The sequence below is a fragment of the Talaromyces stipitatus genome, genomic scaffold (assembly GCF_000003125.1).
Source record: "Talaromyces stipitatus ATCC 10500 scf_1105507295515 genomic scaffold, whole genome shotgun sequence".
NCBI classification, from domain to species: Eukaryota; Fungi; Ascomycota; class Eurotiomycetes; order Eurotiales; family Trichocomaceae; genus Talaromyces; species Talaromyces stipitatus.
This window is the reverse complement of record NW_002990118.1, coordinates 1,081,630-1,102,053: the sequence shown is the minus strand read 5'-3', so window position 1 is coordinate 1,102,053 and position 20,424 is coordinate 1,081,630. Positions and strand designations below refer to the sequence as shown.

At 43.7% G+C, this 20,424-nt stretch overlaps 4 protein-coding genes across 4 annotated transcripts, besides 2 other annotated features; 3 read left to right on the top strand and 1 right to left on the bottom strand.

Annotated features, from left to right (window-relative positions):
- Window positions 1-217: 217 nt before the first annotated feature.
- TSTA_044300 (uncharacterized protein) lies at window positions 218-969 on the top strand (the record flags this gene model as incomplete). Its single annotated transcript, XM_002484872.1, has 3 exons — window positions 218-395; window positions 578-779; window positions 840-969. 3 exons carry the CDS (start codon window positions 218-220, stop codon window positions 967-969), a joined length of 510 nt encoding a protein of 169 aa, XP_002484917.1.
- A 667-nt stretch (window positions 970-1,636) lies between these two features.
- TSTA_044290 (glucoamylase precursor, putative) lies at window positions 1,637-3,710 on the bottom strand (the record flags this gene model as incomplete). The annotated part of the gene is made up of 4 exons (XM_002484871.1): window positions 1,637-2,877; window positions 2,934-3,030; window positions 3,100-3,386; window positions 3,485-3,710. 4 exons carry the CDS (start codon window positions 3,708-3,710, stop codon window positions 1,637-1,639), a joined length of 1,851 nt encoding a protein of 616 aa, XP_002484916.1.
- A 3,243-nt stretch (window positions 3,711-6,953) lies between these two features.
- On the top strand, window positions 6,954-8,911 carry TSTA_044280 (alpha-amylase, putative; the record flags this gene model as incomplete). Its single annotated transcript, XM_002484870.1, has 7 exons — window positions 6,954-7,118; window positions 7,174-7,212; window positions 7,268-7,383; window positions 7,440-7,548; window positions 7,608-7,836; window positions 7,896-8,446; window positions 8,502-8,911. The coding sequence occupies 7 exons, from the start codon at window positions 6,954-6,956 to the stop codon at window positions 8,781-8,783; spliced, it is 1,491 nt and encodes a 496-aa protein (XP_002484915.1). The 3' UTR covers window positions 8,784-8,911.
- Window positions 8,912-12,582: 3,671 nt separating this feature from the next.
- Window positions 12,583-12,614: a microsatellite.
- Window positions 12,615-17,540: 4,926 nt separating this feature from the next.
- Window positions 17,541-17,602: a sequence feature (T-rich).
- Window positions 17,603-18,404: 802 nt separating this feature from the next.
- TSTA_044270 (homeobox transcription factor, putative) lies at window positions 18,405-20,322 on the top strand. Its single transcript, XM_002484869.1, has 3 exons — window positions 18,405-19,002; window positions 19,059-19,772; window positions 19,831-20,322. The coding sequence occupies exons 1-3, from the start codon at window positions 18,880-18,882 to the stop codon at window positions 19,978-19,980; spliced, it is 987 nt and encodes a 328-aa protein (XP_002484914.1). The 5' UTR covers window positions 18,405-18,879; the 3' UTR covers window positions 19,981-20,322.
- The last annotated feature ends 102 nt before the right edge of the window (window positions 20,323-20,424 follow it).

Below are 20,424 nucleotides of genomic sequence, written 5' to 3'. Positions count from 1 at the left end.
ACTGGCATTTTGCTCTTGTGGGCGAAGCTATAGAAGCACTATAGGGTAGAAGCTGGGGTACCGCAATCAAGGAAAAGCTCTTGGAGCCATTACATCTCAACCGAGCAATATTTTGGAATAATAAAGGACCGGACGACAATATCGCGAAACCATATGTTGCTCTCGAGGACGCATCCCATATTCTATTTCTTGGCCAGAACTGGCTGACGGTGAAATCATGTCCTCAGCAGTGGGTCTTCGAAGTTCGGTCAACGATTTGCTGGCTTGGTCACAAGCCTTGCTTAGAGCACTTGTCGATCAGAGAGAACCAGGCCGGGCATCGACGCCAGATCTTCCGCTTAAACATCTGAAAAACATCATGAGCGGCCACTATCCACTAATATCATTCTATCCGGGTGAGTCTTGAAGGAGATGCCAAAAGTCGGCCCTGAATCTCCGGGTACTGAATTGCTTTACTATCAAGGCAGCATATCCGGATATGCCACTTCCCTGATTTTTCTACCTGAATCTCAGAGCGCTGTGGTTGTTTTGACCAATTTCATGGCCTTGAATGACGCAGCTGACTGAGTTGGTCAAGCTGTCCTGGAGACTCTACTAGAGACGTCCAATCCTGCTGATTATGAGTCGCTTTCTCGGCAAACCGCAGCAGCAGCCTCAATTAACAAGTTTACCACATTGAACGAAAAACTCAAGTCAAAATGGATCCTGGGGACGCACCCTAAATTGCTGCATACCTATATTGGCAAGTACTACAACTCAATCAAGAACTTCTTCTTGAGGTCTGTACTGATGAAGAGGAACGCTTGAATTTCGCATTTCAAGGCCTCCGCGAGCATCAGTCATGGCCGCTCAAGCATTATCACTACCACACTTTTTCTTGGCTCATGTCCCGTAACGAATACGTCAAGTGTTCTCATTTTTCTGTTGCTGCCGAGGATCTTTACTCAAGTTCGTGCCAGCGGAGGATGATCCAGACAGTATCGTTGCGCTTCAATGAGCACATGTAGGTGGTAATACACAGGCCGGGACTTTTGTGAAATTGGCTTTACATTTAGATATGTTATGTCCCTCAGTACACGGCCAACACCTCGGTTGCTGGGTAGCGTCAAGTTTCTAAAAGGCTTCACAAAATCACTTAGTTATAAGCTATACGTAGAATGCTCATATACTCCTGAGCACCTTTATACAGGTGATATGAGGAGGACGAAATGAAGATAACGCTTGAGATGTCATGCTAGATTCTAACACACCAAAACTCTCAATAAGCAGTTAATTAGTATACATCCTTGGCAGGGTCATGTAGTAAAACTGAGCTATAACGAAAGGGAGGCCGCTCCATACTATACTACTCCCAGCTTTGATTAGCTTAATATGGAACTGAAGAGCATCTCAATAGTTAATACTACAAGGGATTAGAATATTAGAGAGGTCTTATCTCTAGATCAAAGCTACCTCTATACTTATAGACTTAAATCTTGGGTGGCCTTCTGTTCATCATAGCCAGGTGCAATCTTTATTTCATTATAGACCAGCTTTACTATATAAAATTGGAAGAGAGCAATCCGTTGTTCCTATACCACTTTATTTCTACCTTCGCCCTCACCCCAGATATACATACCTTCTGGTAGTAATATTACTACTGCCAGCTATCATTTATGCATGCAGTGCTCACACCGCAGTCACTAGGCACAACATAAACGCGATTGGGATCATCTTCCCAAATTATCATGCCACTCTCATTCTTGAAGAACTTGTACTCAAAAGCGGTATCAGAGGGCAGCGTCAAAGCAACATACCACAAATTATCAGCTGAGCGATAGTCCTGAGCACTCAGCGCAATGGCCTTTCCAGCAGTGGTGGACCAACTACCGAGCGCCGAGATATTGCCTGTCAAGTAGATATCTTGACCTGGGCTAGTGGTGACAATCTCTTGGAACGTGACAGACACATCACTTGGGGGGGTGCATGAGGGTCTTGTGCTGCTTGTAGGCGCCGTAGGCCAGGCTGTGTTGGTAGCAGATGTGTAGCTTCCTTTTGCGGAGCTCGCGGAGCAAGTTGTTGGCACGGTGTTTGCCTTACTGGAGCCCCATGAAGCTGGCACTGTACCAGCACGTCGGGCAGCTGCTGTGAGAAGTGCAGCATAGGACCAAGTCAACGCGGAGGCGGACAATGGTACCCCATTGTCCCGCTGAAACTGTTCTGAAAGTGTACCATCGGCCGGCGTATACCTCTCAACAACACTCATGTATCCATCCGCGTATGTCTTCACAGCCGAGATGAGAGCATTGAATGTCGACGAGCCAGCAGCATATGTACCAGTCGCCGCAGAAGGGTAGATAGCTTGGAAGAAGCTCAAGCTGATAGAAGTAATATTAATAAAACCAATCTTGTTCCATTGATAGATTGCATCATACAGCTGCTCTGCTGCCGCAGTAGTAGCTAAGTACCAAGGATTGCCAGCTTGGTATACATCTTCAGGGTAACGACCAACTGCAACGGCAGAGCCAGCAGCAATACCAGAGTTGAGTGAGTATATGCTTCGGAAAGAATCTGTAACAGCCTTGTGGCTAGCCAGAGCTCGCTCGGAGCAGGGCTGAAAAGTTACGTCGTCGCAACTACTTGCCTCCGGATCAAAGGTTTCGATAACTCCGAGAATTGAATTGGCATCCAAGCCTGTACGGCCGTTATTCGCAAAGTTGGCGAGGATATATGAGCCAGTCCAATATGATTGCAGGAAACACAGGATCTGAGGAGCCTGAGAGACGCAGTTGGCACAAGACTCTCCAAGGGCTGTAGCTAGGGTGTTGCCCTCGACTAATGCTCGGTGTTGGGCAGTTGTTGTGAAAAAGGATGATCCTTGTGTTTCTTCCCATAAATCTTTCACCGCCATTATTAGCTATGGGCCCAATAGTTAGATAGAAAGTATGCCTCACCAAATGTAGTCTGATTCCAATACTGAGCGACATAGGCCAAGTCATTTTGCACAATAGGCCAAATGATCTCTTTTGCGGTAGAAGTTTGACCATTATCCTATTTCAATGAAGTCAGACGCACTTCTTCATTCGGAAACTCTTTCGTCAATCATTTTGCACCACTTACAATCAGGTAATTAGCATATGCAATCATTGCAGTCGCTCGCAAAGCAGGGCCGTCTCTTTGAGGACGGCCCCACGCACCCGTAAAAGCCGTCCCATCCACATTGAACTTCGGTTCTCCGAGTCCAGACCCGTCTGTTATGCTACCAGATGGGTTTGAAACTCCTTGGAGGACAGATTCGATGTTGATGTAGTCCTTAATTGTGGATTCTAGGTCAGAAGCACCGGCAATGAAGTTATCGACCAGGGTCTTGAGAGTGAGTGCTGAGTCTCGAGTCCACGTGTAGTAATCTACAAAGCATTAGATGTTGTTCATAAATCATTCTTGGTTCTAGCTTTGTATCTTCAGTTTGAAGGAACAAAAACATCTCAAAATACTATTAGCTTACAGTTCGGATCGGCTTTGCTAGGGCTCGCAATGACAATACCCTCAACCGCTCCCTCAGTAAAGACACCTCCAGAACCGATATTGTTCAATACTCCCTGCAGTGCAATGGGGGTTTCAGCTGCCAACCACGAGTCCAGTGATCCTGATGCACGCGGGACAGACTCCACTACCGCTCCCTGCACCGAGATCAGCAGGTTAAGTGCGGCCAGAACAGCAGTGACAGCCATGATGTCGGCGTGTCAACCTGGTAAAGAAGAACAAGAAAGAGAAATACAATAAAGAGAGTGATCGACAAGATTTTCGAATGCTTATTTGTAAATTCTTACAAGGAATAATATATGGAATCCATCAGCCAAGATATCTGTTTAAGTAGACGGACAACTACCGGTCGTGTACCTTGTTCGTCCATGATGATCAAAGCCTAGAGCTGCAAAACATCGCTTATAGTCAAGGTAATCTATCTCATGGACCAGTAAGAACTGAGGATCAGCAGACAACGATTGATGGCCGTCTCATATTGCAGGAGTGGTTACTTCGTCTTCAGCCGAATCACAAATTCTCGAGCCCTTGCTTCCTCGGTAGTTCTATATGTACGTGGCACAGATCCCGGGAGAGGAAGCTTTGTTCTTTTTCTTTCCCTTTGATCCGGCTTTTCTCCGCTCTCTGAGACTCGTGAAAATATTGAAAAATTTCAATGCCGGCATCCCAGCATGTAGTATGCACTCCGCAAATTGCAAGATACAACCCCACAATCTAGGACACTCAGTTCAGATTTTGTGTTAGTTGGCTGGGTTAAGCTCTGAGCTAGGGCTTTAGGTGGGTTAAAACACTCGCCGAATGTCCGATTGACGTCGCATTGAGGGATTTGACACGTGAATAGTGCGGTGATCGTCGTACCAATGGAAAGGCAATTCCTAGCTCCTGCTCAGATCTTGTCTTTTCCACTCAATTTCGAGAATGATTATCGGGACTGATCTCGGGATCATGGCGGGCTGCCAGTATTCGTTCTTGGAAGTCATTGCTGCATCGGCAGTGGTTGAGGGCCGGGCCCATTAACTTTAGCAACTAAATAAGTCACCCGAACCGCCCAGGAAGAAGTTTATGCCATTGGAGCATTCCCTGAGCCCTCTAATTTACCCCTGATAATTTGTTCCTTCGATCTGATCTCTGATTTGACGCTCACTTCTCCGAAATCTTCAACCAGAATTCACGAGTTAGGGCACGCTAATGATGATGATTATGATTTTTTTACCTATTCCCATAATCATGATCATTAGTTTTACCCCTAAATCATAATCATTATGATTTTAATTAATGATTAAATCATAATTATATACAACCGGAGTAGAATAATAAGATTTATCCGTTGCCCGTCACATGTTTTGAATTTAGTAGCTAAAGGTATTCAAAGCAGGCTCACCCAAAATTGCAAAAAGACTATCAAACAGATGAGCGCTGATAAGAGGGGATACCTTTCAGACTGAAGAAATACCGCAGCCTGCAATTTTTCGACTACGACTAATTGTTATGTGGATACTAGCTAGCTATACTAGATAGCGTCGACACACATATTCAAGAGGTGGCAAAAGCAGGCTGAAGGGCCTTATACAAATACACAAGATGTACACCGTGACGCTTATCATATACTCTGCTGCTGTCCTCGATATGTATCAGCTACGAGAACTGCTGGACTTGGGATTTTTCATTACTACGCGAGAATTAATCATGATTAAATCATTAATCATTAGTCATTTATCATAATCTTTGGTGTGCGCGTGCCCTATGACGAGCCAGGGCACTCAGTAAGCCCACAGCCTTCATCTCTAGATAAAATCACTGCTGCATATTGACTTAGGTCCTGAGAGGCCTTCGGTTCGTTATAGCCAAGTTCTATGGTAGTATGTACTTGAAATTCGGAAGATAGACCGTTACGGGCCTCTTCCTTATGAAGGAATGTTTCGTATTTTCGGCCCCCAGCATGACAGTATAAACTTGACCGGTCTTAAGTAAGTACACTTGATGATTCGGAGTCCATTTTCCGTACATTGGTTACTACTTAACTCGCCAAAATTTACAGTGCTTAGCACACCGCAGTTCTCTGATGCCATTGTGACAATCAGTGCGTACGCAGAAGTCGTCTAGATACTGTGGATAGCCCTAGAGTCTGTACAAGCAAATGAGTAGCAGACTTGATTCTTAGGATTGGCCCGTTGTTTCGTATATTTGACTACGTAAACAATCGCTAGCTAGCACTACTAGAGTAAGCAGTCAATATAAGCTGACGCTCAAGTTTCCACCTTGTAATCAGCTTCGTATAGCCCTCTATACTACCCAGAAATTCTTAGATGTTCAATTTCCGTTCCAGACATGGATTGAGCGTTGTAAGTTTATCTCCCAATCGGTGAATAACATTGACTAAGCATTTAGCATGCATTGACGTGTGAATACCAGATGGTCAATTCTTTTCCAAGGTCGCTCTATACTATGGCATGATTATGCTCCTCGAAAAGTTTTCTATATGCACACCGCACGGGGAATCTATGTACTATCCAGTGGTTATATATCCCAGTAACTACTATAGGTGCCAGGTAGTTTGTTATATGCAAAAATACCGAAAATAATTATGCATCATGAAGTAAGAGGTGGACGTGTCCTCCCCAGTATAACTCCACAGAGTCTATAACTTGAAAACCCAAGGAAGAATTTTTCTCTCTCAGGTACGTATGATATAAAACTCATCGTTCACGCATCGAAAGGATTCTATTTCCAAGACCATTTGCATGCTCAGTTTCATCAGCAGTAAATGTCCCGGTAGGGCAACGTTTCTTAACTAGTATGAAGACTTGATTGTTCGGATTCTTCGGCAGTTTGAGTCTTTAATTCGGGGCAGACCAGTACTAGCATACATGGTGAAACAACAGGCATTAACATATGTAGATGCTAATAGCAGTTTCATTCTCTTTGACCAGAAACAGCATTTGCTAGATATACCGATATTAATCCGTAGGGATGTGCTGACGATGTATTTAGCATGCATTAGATAGCCTTGATACTTTCAGAATTCTATCTATGTACTGTGCCTATGCATCCTCGCGCTATATGGGTATGCAATGACACTCAGTAGTAGCGCCTGACGATCGTCGCCCAGCTATCGTAGGCCATCTCCGCCCCCGCTACCATAACATTCCAGTACCTGTCTCGTCGTTTCGGTCAACTGAATCAGATCGTTTGGGGATGAAATCCGGATTTTTTGAAAACAATGGTGTAGTTATGAACTTCCACTTGAAAAAGTTTCAACATTTAAGAGAAGGGGTGGAACCGTTCCCAGGAGTCAATCTTTTCTTTTTCTTCGGAGGGCATAGATATCCGAGGTTTTGTTTGGGTATACTAAAATTTTATGCTTCGTGGTACAATCTATTTTCCTTCTTTGTTCGTATATTCCATTCGTTTCAAACAAATTGTTTGTTACAATGAAAGTTTCCTTCATCACATGCGCCACAGTTGCAAGTCTTTTGGCTGTTGTCAAAGCCGCAACGCCAGATGAATGGCGCTCAAGGTCTGTTTATTTTCTTCTGACTGATCGATTCGCTCGATCAGACAATTCGACAACAGCAGAATGCGATGCTCAATTAGGAGTACGTTCCAGGTTCTGGAAGTATTTGACAGTACATGTGAACTGACTTCATTCAGCATTACTGTGGAGGATCATGGCAAGGAATTATCAACCAGGCATGTCAAGCATAGCTAATTATTATGTACTCTGCAAAACTGATACTTCACACAGTTGGATTATATCCAGAACATGGGCTTCACGGCCATTTGGATCACTCCTGTTACTGAGCAGCTGAATCAGTCCACTGCGGATGGCGAGTCCTATCACGGATACTGGCAACAGGATATGTAAGCCTCATAACCTAAGATCACGGATTGCGTTGTGACTGACTGTAATGGGATAGTAATTCCATCAATTCAAACTATGGTACGGCCGCGGATTTGAAAGCATTGGCTTCGGCTCTCCATGATCGTGATATGTATCTCATGGTTGATGTCGTGGCAAACCATATGGTAGGTTTACTGCAAGTATTCAAGCTCGTGAGCAGTCACAGACTTACTCATTATCTAAGGGTTACGCCGGCGCTGGCACAGACGTGGACTACTCTGTTTTCAATCCTTTCAATAGCCAGGACTATTTCCATCCTTATTGCGAGATCACAGACTACAACAACTTGACCATGGTGGAGCAATGCTGGGAAGGCGATAATACTGTCTCACTTCCAGACTTAGATACGGAGAGTACCGATGTGCAAAACATGTGGTACACTTGGATCCCAGAATTGGTTGCAAACTACTCCAGTGAGCGGTTCTCTTTTCAACTATCTGTCAAGAAGTCCCGTTGCTAATAATATGTACAGTCGACGGTCTCCGTCTTGACTCGGCACTAGAAGTGCAAAAGGATTTCTGGCCTGCCTGGAACAATGCCTCTGGTGTTTACTGCGTGGGTGAAGTTTTCAATGGTGACGCAGCTATTGCATGCCCTTACCAGAACTACCTCGACGGAGTCCTCAACTACCCAATGTATTTCCCTCTCTTGCGTGCCTTTGAGAGCAGCAGCGGTAGCATCTCGGACTTGTACGACATGATCAACACCGTCAAATCCGACTGTGCCGATTCCAATCTATTGGGAACCTTTGTCGAGAACCACGACAACCCGCGATTCGCTAACTACACTTCAGACTTTGCGTTGGCGAAGAATGCACTTGCTTTTACCATCTTGTCGGACGGTATTCCCATTATTTATTCTGGTCAGGAGCAGCACTACAGTGGCGGCAGTGTTCCTCTCAACCGTGAAGCGACTTGGTTGAGCGGATTTGATACGACTGCTGAACTTTATCAATTCATTGCAAAGCTCAATAAGATCCGGAACTATGCTATCCAATTAGATAAGGGATATACTACATACAAGGTATGTGCTGTATTCTTTAATTGATGATATGCAATCTCTAACGAATGCCTTCCAGGCCAATCCAATCTATCAAGATACCAACAACCTCGCCATCCGCAAAGGAACCAACGGTAGCCAAGTCATCACCGTGCTTTCAAACTCAGGCGCAGATGCCTCTTCTTACAGCTTGGCAATTTCTGGAACAAACTATACCGCCGGAACTGTGGTTACTGAGTTGATTTCTTGCACAAACATTACTGTCAGTGACAGTGGTGATGTCTCTGTGCCAATGGCTAGTGGCTTGCCGAGTGTGTTGTACCCTGCCTCGAAGCTAAATAAGGATGGGCATCCTTGCTAGATGGGCTTATCAAGGCATACCCAATACCCCGGTTTACGCTGCATCCATCGATGTTGATAGCTGAATATAGTGTATATAAAGATGTGTATACTCGCACTTGGCATGATAACTCCTAGTGTCATATCATATCAATTCTATACCAAAGTAGTAGTTATTTTTTAATGAAACTTAAATGGTGGTTAAAGAAAAATATGAACTCATACAGGAAGATATACTTTTAAAAAGAAATACCTAGACGCCACCCCGTTGAATTATTGTCTAATATCCCTATCTGGGTGCATACTATAACTGTTTGATGGCGAGTTCAGGAAGGTCTTCAAACTCAAAGTACCATTTAATAACCTACTTACAGAATTTTACACGTATGTGAGTTGAAATACACATGTCAAAAGCACCTACATAATGTCATTGAAGTTGTTTGCTTGATCGCTCAAGAGTCGAAGGAGCCCTAATTCCAAATACCGACGGCTTTATTCCCATGCTTTTGCCGCCCTCCAAAAGGACAGTTGTCGGTTATCTTTCTAAGATCGTCCACTTTACCAGCACATAGTTCTCATACTGTCGGTGCACAACTTAGCCGAGGAGATTGCATATGCACTCAGATAACATCTGCCTCGATGGTCAAGATCACAACAAAGAAGCGTAAACTCGACATTCATTATTCATTAATGGACTATTATTGCATGAATATATCAAATTGATCACGGTCAACCACAGAATATCGCAAAGCCCGTGGCTCACAGACTCTCCATGGATGTCTTTCCGAGCAGCCTGTTTGTCTTTCTTTGACATGCCTCGTGTAACCAGCACCTTGCTCTGAGCTGTTGTGTATGTGTAACCTCCATACTAACAGGCCTCTTTGAGACCTTAGCTTCACGGACATGACAGGGTTATGATACAGGGAATATCCCTGTAGGAGAGTATCAAACTTGCATTAAAGTGCTGACTTATTTTCGAGATAATGGATTTGGCGGTCAGATGATATTTCTAGTTCTATCCAACCCACGAGGTGGCATATTTAGGTATTTCTTAGAGTATTTTATAGCGCAAGTATATCCTTTGTGCATATGGATCCAGGTACGACATCTATCGACACTAAGAGCTAGGAGCTAGGAAAAATCTTTGCGAGCTTTTGATCAACGTGAACGCTAGGATATATTTTATTATTCGGATCTGGAAGATCGGCAGTGCCATAGACTTTATATACTCCGATGGCTCGATTAGGAGAGGCCACAAAGATCACTTGTGATTGTTGATCTTCAATAGTGGTCACATACCTAGGACAAAGGATATGGAGAACAAAGTAGCTCGTTATCTGACACATACAGCGCATGACACCTTGACAGGTGGACTAGCAGTAGGCTAAAAGTACATATCAGTTATTGGTATTGAACAAACGTAGTTTGATTTGTGTACGCCTTGGAAATATTTGGTCGAGCAGGTAGTTGACAAGATTCGTTCTAATCCGAGTTCTGACTCATGCTTACAACACGTACGTGCCTGTCTCTTTGACAGGCAAGGCCATGTACGGCAATGAAGAATCCACATAATACAAAGGTAACAGGTATACATTCAACGGAGATGCTCGGTCTTGATGTCTACAAACAAATAAAGGAGAGAGCATTCGCCTTGCAATGTAGCAGTTATGTAGTAACTGTGTAATGTGGCTGTAGAATGTGCCATGTAGGATTTCGAAAAGAAAAGTGAATGCTCAAAAACTGGACCGAGGATCCATACTTAATTGAAAAGTGTTATTATAAGGTACTTATATGTTGTAATCCATATTAGAGAATGTATGTATAAAATCATTCGCAGTCGGGAGATGGTCCAAACCAGCTTTCCATCGTATCGTATGTGAAAGGGAAATATTGTTCACATTGTTACATGAATCATCGATTGGTAAGCGCTGACATCTCTTTCTGTCATCTGAGCCTTGACCTTTTCTGCTGAATATGGCATCGTTAATCCTTGCATCGAATGTCTCGCCACGATGTGTATAGATGTATCTTGATCAAGTCATTGAGTAGCCCATGTAAAGGGGTCACAAGGCACCTTTCTGACACACGAACCATGCAGAAAAAGAGAAAAAAGAAACAAAGACAAGAAAATAGATCTAATTGGCCACTCTACATTTTCCCAAATTTCCAAGTAAGATCGTGCACGTACCCATAACATGGATCTCGAGGTTTTTCTTTTTTTTTTATGATAACTCACATTCCTAAGACCGGCCATTCTTCTTTCAGTTTTCCGTAAGAACTTTACTTTACCCATCTCTTTTCTTTTTCTTCGACTCCGACTAAGCGAAAGGCAGATCTTCCCGATTAGCCCGATCTACCTTATTGAGAAGATCATCGATGAAAGGATCAATAATCCGAGAAAAGAAAAGAAGCATGCATGTCAGCAGATGCTTCATTAGCTTGATACTACGTATGTTACGTATTTGTATAACAAAATACTACTGTGTATTCTGTAACTAATGAGAAGAGATTGACCCGACAACCTGGTTTGACCCTGTAAATCCTAGATTTAGGTACATACAGGTCAATGTATTGATTCAGATGACCGCGGTAACATGCATGACATATGTTATATACTAGTCAGATAGCGTACCGAAGTAAATTCGATTTAAATATTAAGCCCAATATCCGAGAATTGGACTGGATATCATATCTTAGGTATGATTAGGCCGTGCGCATACTCATGGTGGTGATGTATACGAGCTAAACGATGTTGTACAAGGCATTCACCAGAGAGGAGAGATTGTCTCTTCAATGTCTATGGGTAGATTGCATGAAACCGACGACTGTGCACACGACGTATGTACTATGGATCATGTAACTAGCAGCTAGGGTAGTATTATATGTATAACAACTCACTGATATAGCTGGACCCAGGGTACAATTTCAGATGCATCGCGTCACGCCCCATTGCATGGCCCGCCATGAAGATCATGCGTTACTTACCTCGGTATACTCTCTAGTAACTTCATCAATATTATTTACACCTGACAATACTGAGTATGCTTCGCGATATGATGTTCGATGCATCACAGATTCTCAGGACGTTGTTGACGAAATACCTAGATAGGAAGGTAGAACAAACCCCTAATTTTCCCGATCGGGAGCCCCAAAAGAATTGCCATAGAGGTTTTTTGGCAGAGCATGATAAGCAAACTTTGGGGCAGGAGCAATTTTGAACATTGGATAAGAATGAGATATAAATCAATATACTTCCAGCAAGGCTAGGATGTACACTGAAGAGGCGAAGCCTTTAGAGTTACATGCTGCAACTAACTACACAGCGCTTCCAGGGATATCTACCTAACACATCGTTCGGTTTTAGACGAATGAACTTGAAATTTCATGCTTCAATTGGGTACAGAGTATAGTGCCAACAGGTACTAAAAATAAGGAATGCCAATTGCCTAACCAGCCACGGCCACTAATAAACTTTAGGAATATACTAAAGCCTTCCAGACTCGTCAAACTTGCCTAACCGATCGCCCCGATGGATGTTGATTGAATGTATAATACCCTCGATTATGCATACATCTCTTCACTACCAAAACGCTTCCTCGATGTCTATTCTTCCTAGATAGTAGATATTCAGGAAAATACTCGGCCCCGAATATCTCGCGTAGAAAGGGATATATGTATATGTTCGACGCAAGGAACAAAAACTGCGCATGTACGTAACCGTACATGATAATTGTGTACCTAGGTATCTTCCTCCACCCACCTGATGTTCAGAGTACGTTGAGTATGTACGTTAGATCTGACAGGTGAAAAAGTAAATCTTGCATGACATGACATGACATGACATGACAGGACACTACTATCCACATGCCAATCCCTCTAATTCTAAAGGGAGGTATGTAACCTGATATTGAACGGAATGTAGGCAGCCACATATTGATCGCACCTCGATCTTGGTTATGCAGGTGGTTAGATCCTGGATTGTGGCGGTGATGCTGTGTATGCTGGCTATAGTCTCGATATTATTGCTTTGCATACGTATTGTATTGTGGCGATATGGGGAGAGATGTTGGCGTCTCCGTGTGGCTGGTATGGATATGCTCTGCAACTAATACAAGCCACAGATCTCATTGTATCCAATTAAATAATCCACATCATAGGATAGCACACTTCATGACGAAGGACTCAAATACATTCTAGAGCATCTGGGTAGACACCGGAACTCGAGACGTCGACGCAAAGCGACTGCACACTTCGTACTACGTAGGACATAACCGTGTGCTACAGCATGTAAAAATAAGAACGATTAAGCATACTGCAGGTCAATCTACCTACAGTACGACCTCGAAAGCTCTTGCCACATTCGTCTCTCGAATCGACCCAGTTGGCGGCAACGAGGCGCAGCTGGAGATATTCCGGACAACCCCCTACGTCAAGTACGTACGTACTAGCTGAATCACCAAGTGGAGGTTCACAGTACGAAAGTCTCAAGGATAAACATATTTCCAAGATTTGGCATCCGCAGCTCGTGAGTGAGTGAAATTATGATGTTCGATTCTCGATTTAGAAACGTGGGAACCTCGTATCGGATGTATGAAATGGAGTCTAGTTCTATACCAGATGCGGAAATTTAGCCCATACTGTCCTCGTTGGGAAGATCGAAAGTAGCGTTTCGGTCTGTGGACCACTGAAAGATTGGAGGGAATAAGTTCTATGGAAAAGTCTCATCTATAAGGATTAGATGATTCGATCCGTGTTGCGGGCGTCACACAATGTCTGACTGTCAAGTTTCAACCTGGATTCTTATCACCACTGACGGATGCACACTGTACAGGACGTACAGACTTTGCGATCTGCATCGAGAATAGTCCGATGGGGCTCTGCCAAACGAGGACTCAAATACTCCGTAACATCGGGTACAAGACTAGTTTTATACATACATGCCTAGTATCGGTGGCAGCCTGTCAATCCGATTGTACTAGTACATCGTGTCTGCCCCGCACATATCGCAAGAACCCCTACCGATGTACGCTGAACCCAGGATCTACCAGCTCATTCGCTGTGCGGCCGATCAATGCTATTCGAGTATCCACTGGATCGGACTGCTGTCGGTGTCCTTTCTGACATTGTCCTTCAAGCGAGGTGGGTACGATTCGCACTATGAGTATGTTTCATCCGCCGCACCACTTCCACAACTTTCTTCGTCTGGAGTAGGTTTCATGTTAGGTTAAGACTGAACCATGTTTAAACTTTTGCCCAGACAAACTTTCGCATCGAAGTTCCTCAAGATTCCCTAAATCTGGGAGTACTCTCAGGCATCTAAAGTCTGTAGCAGCACGAAGGAGAGAGCATATCTTAGCGCTCTGCTGCCCCTGGCCCCCATGCCTGGTGCCATATCCTCGGGACTCGGCCGTAAATGGATTGAGCTCCTGTCGTAGTCTCATTCATCTTGGCTAGTTCTTTCACAGGGGTGGGCATTTGCGTGACGTAGTTGGCGAGTGGATTAGAGTCTGGCTAGAAATCTGAAAATCGCGAGGGTCCACATTTAACTAGCGGCAGCCATACACCACACACACCCGAGTTAGCCAATAGCCTAGCTGGCGTGGTACCCAATTCATTGGGTTGCATGTGGCTGACACTTTTGTTCGCGGTCCGACGTGACCACCCATGGAATCACATATATGCCGCGATCCGGAGAATGCCCCATGGCCCTGGGACAACCTATGTTTCGATGAATCATTGCTACAAAAACAGCAAGCTTCAAACCGAAAGTTCTCTGGAATTTTCCATAATCTTGAAACCCCGGTAGAAGTAGGGCAACCGGTGGAAACTCGATGGAACGTTCCGTGGAATGTGGCAACCTGGGTTTGCCCTATCGCATTGACTTTTGAGGCGTGCAGGAGTAAGCAAAATACGCGATCGACAGGAAGAGTCCAGACCCATATGGAATTATGCATCCTATTCGGCGCTCATTTCTGTGTATGAAATGCATCAGACAGAACAATACGTAGCATGGACGCTAACGAACGTAGCTCGGGATGTTGAAGGAGAAGATTGTTGTAACTTAATTTAGTTGGTGGGATTATGTAAGGACGTTCTTCTAACTTATGACAAAAGGAAGGAACTCGACGACGAACAAAGGAAGGAGCGAGCGCAGGTGGGAACTTGGCACCTTCCTTTTCCACCCAGTTTTCTGTTTTAGGAAGGTGGGTACTTAGGCTTAATTCTTGCAACGCTGATTGGTTGATACTTTTTCCTTAATAATTTTTTAGATCGATCGGATTATTCAGCATACATGCACGAACACCTGTTCGCTACAGTAGTTTATAGTACTGCAATTCTGTTGGATATGGAATTACCTATATCACAATATAAACTAATGTCAGTATAATACTCAATTATAACTAAAAAATATATCATACCGTATGATATGACAGTTTTTATAGTTACAATCTGGGATTTGACTCACAAATCACAATCAATTAACCTTGGTAGTATCAGATTATGAGCGTCCATCCCTGTCTTTTTCGACAGCACATGCCCTCACTATCAAAGTCAAATCATCACTAGAATTATTGAATAGTCGATAAATAAAGACAGCTAGCTACTTGATTGGCTCGACTAGTAATTTAGTGTGGACTTAATATGCCCGATTATTACCTCGCTGGTACGAGTTACTGGTGGATCTTCATTCGACACTAATATGATATTCTCCCTCGGCATTGAACCTCGGCTCTATGCAATCAATTAACCGTAGGCGTCAATAATTGATTAATACTTGCGAATATTCGGGTGGATTCATGGAATTATTACAATATATTAACTAATTCATAGGTTTTGATATCTGTGCAGTATATAGATGAACTATTCTGAAATTTAGTGAGCAGCTTGCTATAGTTTACCTGAGAGGCATAATAGCAAAATAGTTATAATTGGAAATTTTCATTTTCTGGTCAAAGCCAGCTGGCGGTGGTGCATTGCATCCTGCACTAGACGTACATATGGAGATGCAGCACCAACCGGCCTCCAATCATCAACCACCGTTATACTTCCCATATTCAACAGTTCTTACGATAGGGTTCACAGCAATCCGACTTGCTGTTGCCCCTTGAGCCCTTTATCTTCAGAATTCGAAGCTTTTTCGTATAGCAGGGTCTTGATGTGGATCATTCGTATACAGTAGGACATTGAACAAAGTTATGGGTCGAGCCCACTTGCCTTACTAATTACTACATAGTAATTTCTAGCGCCATGCTCAAGGTACGAAAAGAGGATGGAGCAACCCTGGATTTGGCTCACTGATCACCCCTCAGAAGGCAGAATTCGGCAATGCCAACAATTCGAATGCAATGTGCTGACTCGTCACGGAAATTGAGATCAATCGATTGTTGCATTAGCGGAGTTTATATCCGAATTCATCTAGGTTTAAATGTCTGTGTGTCATTTTCTTGGTGCAGTCCACGGAGGAACCGAATAGAAAGACACTAACCGTCTAAATACTAATGGTACGGACCACGGCTTTCACGGAGTATGGAATTCTCCATTCCGCAGTCTCGGTGATGGACCGGAAGTCATTAGTATGACTATCTCTTCCCCCTCCAGTTTAGGATACTTGCATGCATTTCGATCCTACTGCGGCACGTATGTAAGAAAATGGAGTGAATGTGCAGTATGCAGGGTGCATGATCAAGCAGAAGAACCGTAGCATATACGTACCGCTTGAAAAACGGCCTTGTATTCGGATTATCCTGGTGCCTTCAGGTACCATGGATGTGTCCCTAGTCCAATTATCTGATAAACTAGTACGGAAGAAAGCCTGGATTCGCGGCATCTCGAGGTGCCTGTCAGATGTTGTGGCTGCTCATAAGCTTTTCCATGACAGATGAAGTCCGCCGATCTCTCGTCTCAATTTTTGATACTGTGATACATACTGATTACGCCGCGGACGTAGTCGTCTAGCGCACACAGTTTTTCTTATTAATATGCTCATTATGCTGCAGATTAGGGCTCACTAACCCAAACGGGACGCGACGTACGGAACCTCTTCCGGTGGAGATTTCGACAATTTCTTCGCCTGCATTCTAAACATTTACTCTCGTACTACGTGTAGTTACGTAGTAGACAATGTTGCGGAACTTGAACACGATCGTCATTCCAATTCTGACTGCAGGAAAGATGTCGAGTAAATCCAACCATGCCTGTTCGCGTTGACCTGCTCCACCGGCGGTTACGATAGTTCTCCTAGTTATTATGCACACCCAAAACCCTATAACAAGTTAAAAACGCACGCCGGCTTACTCCGTAGAGCTGTCTGTGTATTGCATACAAAACGGGAGTCAAAGTCGATCTAGTTTGATGTTAATAAAGTTCAGAGCTAACATAATAATAAATCTGTCCGGTCAAAATTCGGCCGCTCTATCTCTTTCGATTTTCATTCTCTCGTCGTTTTCTAGTTACAGCTTACCACTAGGATTAGCCGATTAGGTAGTGCGACCTGCACGTACGATAGCTGGCTTGATCCACTCTCATGGTTCCATAATCCACTCAAATCGTGGGTGCCAATCCCATGTATAACAGCGCTGGTTGATCCATCGTCAGATCGCGACGGAACAGAGACAGTCGTTGACAAATGCAATACAATTTCTGTCAGCTATGTACTATAGTAGTACTACATAGTACATCGTTAAAACACTGCCAAGTACAACAATCAATTCCAGAGAGCCACTTACCGGTCTCCGCAGTACATTCCTTAGAACACTCTCCTCGGTTCCAAGGAACAACCAAAGAACGAAAAAAAAAGAAAAAAGAACAATACCCAAAAAAAGAAAGAAAAAGGAAAAAAGAGTTTGGGTCCAACAGGGCCCCATAATAATATCAAGTCACTCTTATGGGTGGGATTTTTAAGGCCATCGCCTTGCATAACCTTGATTCAGCCGTCATCCTCCACTCTTGGGCCTCTTTAAGCCAACCAGTACTAAATAAGTAATATCTTACATAGGAACGAGCTGTCTAATCTGTCAAGTTCTTTTTCCGTGAACCGAAGAAATCACGAATTAATTTTTGACTTTGGGAATTTACAGGAGCTAGCGTCTTCAAACTAGTCCTGGAGGGAGGGGGTGGAAGCCACCAAAGTATCGGAATTTTTGGACCCAGTCAAACCAGCATCTCTTGTCTTTACGTTTACAGGACGAGACAGGGGATCAAGGGCTCCATAAAAATCTTAGGTTTTTTACGGTATGGGGTTTTTGGTCGTTTTGGTTAGACCGAGCTAGTTTTCCCTTATGTATGACACTATACACATACATACATCTTGTAAGTAAATACGGGCACGATGTACGGATATGTAGGTTTAGGATTGGATAATCAGATCTAACCTACTTGAGGTCATCACTGTCACGGTCTAAAATGGAAAAAGAAGTAAAGCCTAAATTCTTATTAAAGTAGAGCCCTGCTCCCCGGATCTCATCTGCATCTCTGATCTGGTTCCTCCTTCCCTCTCTTCCTGGTTTTATTTTTTCGTTATATTGGAATTCTACATTCTCATTTCTCAGATCCTCGCTTTTTCTGGCCTAACTTTGTTCTAATAATCATATCCCGGTTCGTCTTGCGGGTTGTAGGCTTCTTGACATTGTTGAGCTTACGGCAACCGAATTCAGGACGTCTTCTTTTTTTTGGGGGTTCTTTTTCTTGTTTTAGATACATATTTGGATCGGCTTTGTTATCTTCTCTTCTTTATTTTTTTATATCTTGTTTTATTATACTCTTTACCCACTCCGGCAGATCACGAAAAAGGTTTACCGGGCTTCGATAATAACTATACCGACAATTCTTCATACGACCTATCTACACGACCGAGTTCAACTAGCAATCTGGAATTGGATATATTTGAACTGGAATTGGGCATGGGTCAATTGTTACCTCGAAATTGATGCGTTTATTGGGAGGAAACACAAACGAAATTACGAATATTTAACGAAGTGCGACTCAACGAATTGACGGACTATTCAAACACAAACCGACTATAGAGGCGAGAGGCAGAAACTGAAGTGAAGTGAAACAATCAATCGAATTATAAGGAAGAAGCAGGGGAGAAACGCTGAGCCAGGAATTGGTCAATCCGCATGTCTCAACCACCCGGACGAGGATCAGATAGAAATCATCGCAAAGAGAACAACGATATGGCTCTTACTTATACCGGTGGATATCCTGCGCCTGGCAGTCAGACTCTTCCGTCTTTTCGTGAAGTGCGTTAAGCCATGCAATTTCTCGGAGAGTCCTAACTTACTGACGTGACTCCCAGCTCCTACCAGAACATCTTCATAAAGAAATAGATCAAGCGGCATACTATTCCTCGCAATCTCAGTCCACAGATCGCCATCGTACACCAGATCCTTCTTCTTACAACAAATCAATATCTCCACTTCCATACCCGCATTCATCATCAACAACAGGATCCAGCGGACGAGGTAGACCAAATCAGCTATTACCTCCTTTAAGAAATCTACAATCTTCGAGCCGTCACCACCGTGGCCGTCCGATGAGCTCCTACGATGATGCATCCAGCCGATCTGGATCAAGCTCAGGAAGGGGATATATTTCATCGCGAGGAAGCACGGAAGATGACCGGAGATATCGATCAGCCTCTGGTACAGCCATGTACGATAATCAGAACGCATACGATCCAGCCCGCTATGCCGCTCAACAGCCATACATGGGATCCTCGTATCCGAGCAGTAACCACTCTGGACAGAGTGCTGATTATGATTACCCTTCACCTATGAGCGGACACAGTCATACGCTACCCGCTTCGTCGACGAGTTTCGGTGCAATGGGTGGCGGCGGTGGTGGTGCCAATGATCTACTCGACTCGCGCGGTAAAAGGAGAAGAGGCAACCTGCCGAAAAACGTTACGGATGTTTTGCGTGCGTGGTTTCATGAACATTTGGATCATCCATACCCCACAGAGGAGGATAAACAGAGATTTATGAATGAAACGAATTTGACTATGAGTCAGGTTTGTCTATCCGTTCTCTATTTTATCTTCATAATCTTTCTGACATGTTTGTCTATAGATCAGTAACTGGTTCATCAATGCCCGAAGACGACAATTACCTGCACTTCGGAATCAGCTTCGAAACAGCGATGGAGAGCATCTCTCACGAGGACATTCGCCGATGAGTGATGTCGAAGCATCAATGTCACCACCTCATTCGAGGCATTGATGAGGATGGTCCTCTATACATACAACGGAGTCTTTCAATGGGAAGGTTCCAGCTATCACAAAATTACACGATATTACATATTTAATACTTCTAACTAGCCCACACGACGAGCGGGCTGCTGGTTTCTTTTCTCTACCTGTCTATCAAATTATATCGTCTTCCTAAACGTCCCCTGCACCTATATGCTATGCTCTATTTGCGTGGATCCGGCGCATTGCTTTTCTCTGCTTGCTTTTCAAGGTTGTCTGTTGAGGTCTGATCGAGATGATACCCTGTCCATTTCTGTCCTGCATTTCGTATTGATGTCATACCTGTTGCAAACTTCAGAATAATAGCCATACATATTCTTACCATGTTAGGATACTTAATGTTCGACTAGAGAAACAAGAACTAAAACTCAACGAAGCATTTAACGATGCTAGCCGCAGTAATTCGTCCGATCTC

Coding starts and splice junctions, on each gene's coding strand:
- TSTA_044270 (XM_002484869.1), top strand. CDS start 18,880: ATGTCTCAACCACCCGGACGAGGATCAGATAGAAATCATCGCAAAGAG. Junction 19,003..19,058: donor CTCTTCCGTCTTTTCGTGAA/GTGCGTTAAGCC, acceptor CGTGACTCCCAG/CTCCTACCAGAACATCTTCA. Junction 19,773..19,830: donor CGAATTTGACTATGAGTCAG/GTTTGTCTATCC, acceptor GTTTGTCTATAG/ATCAGTAACTGGTTCATCAA.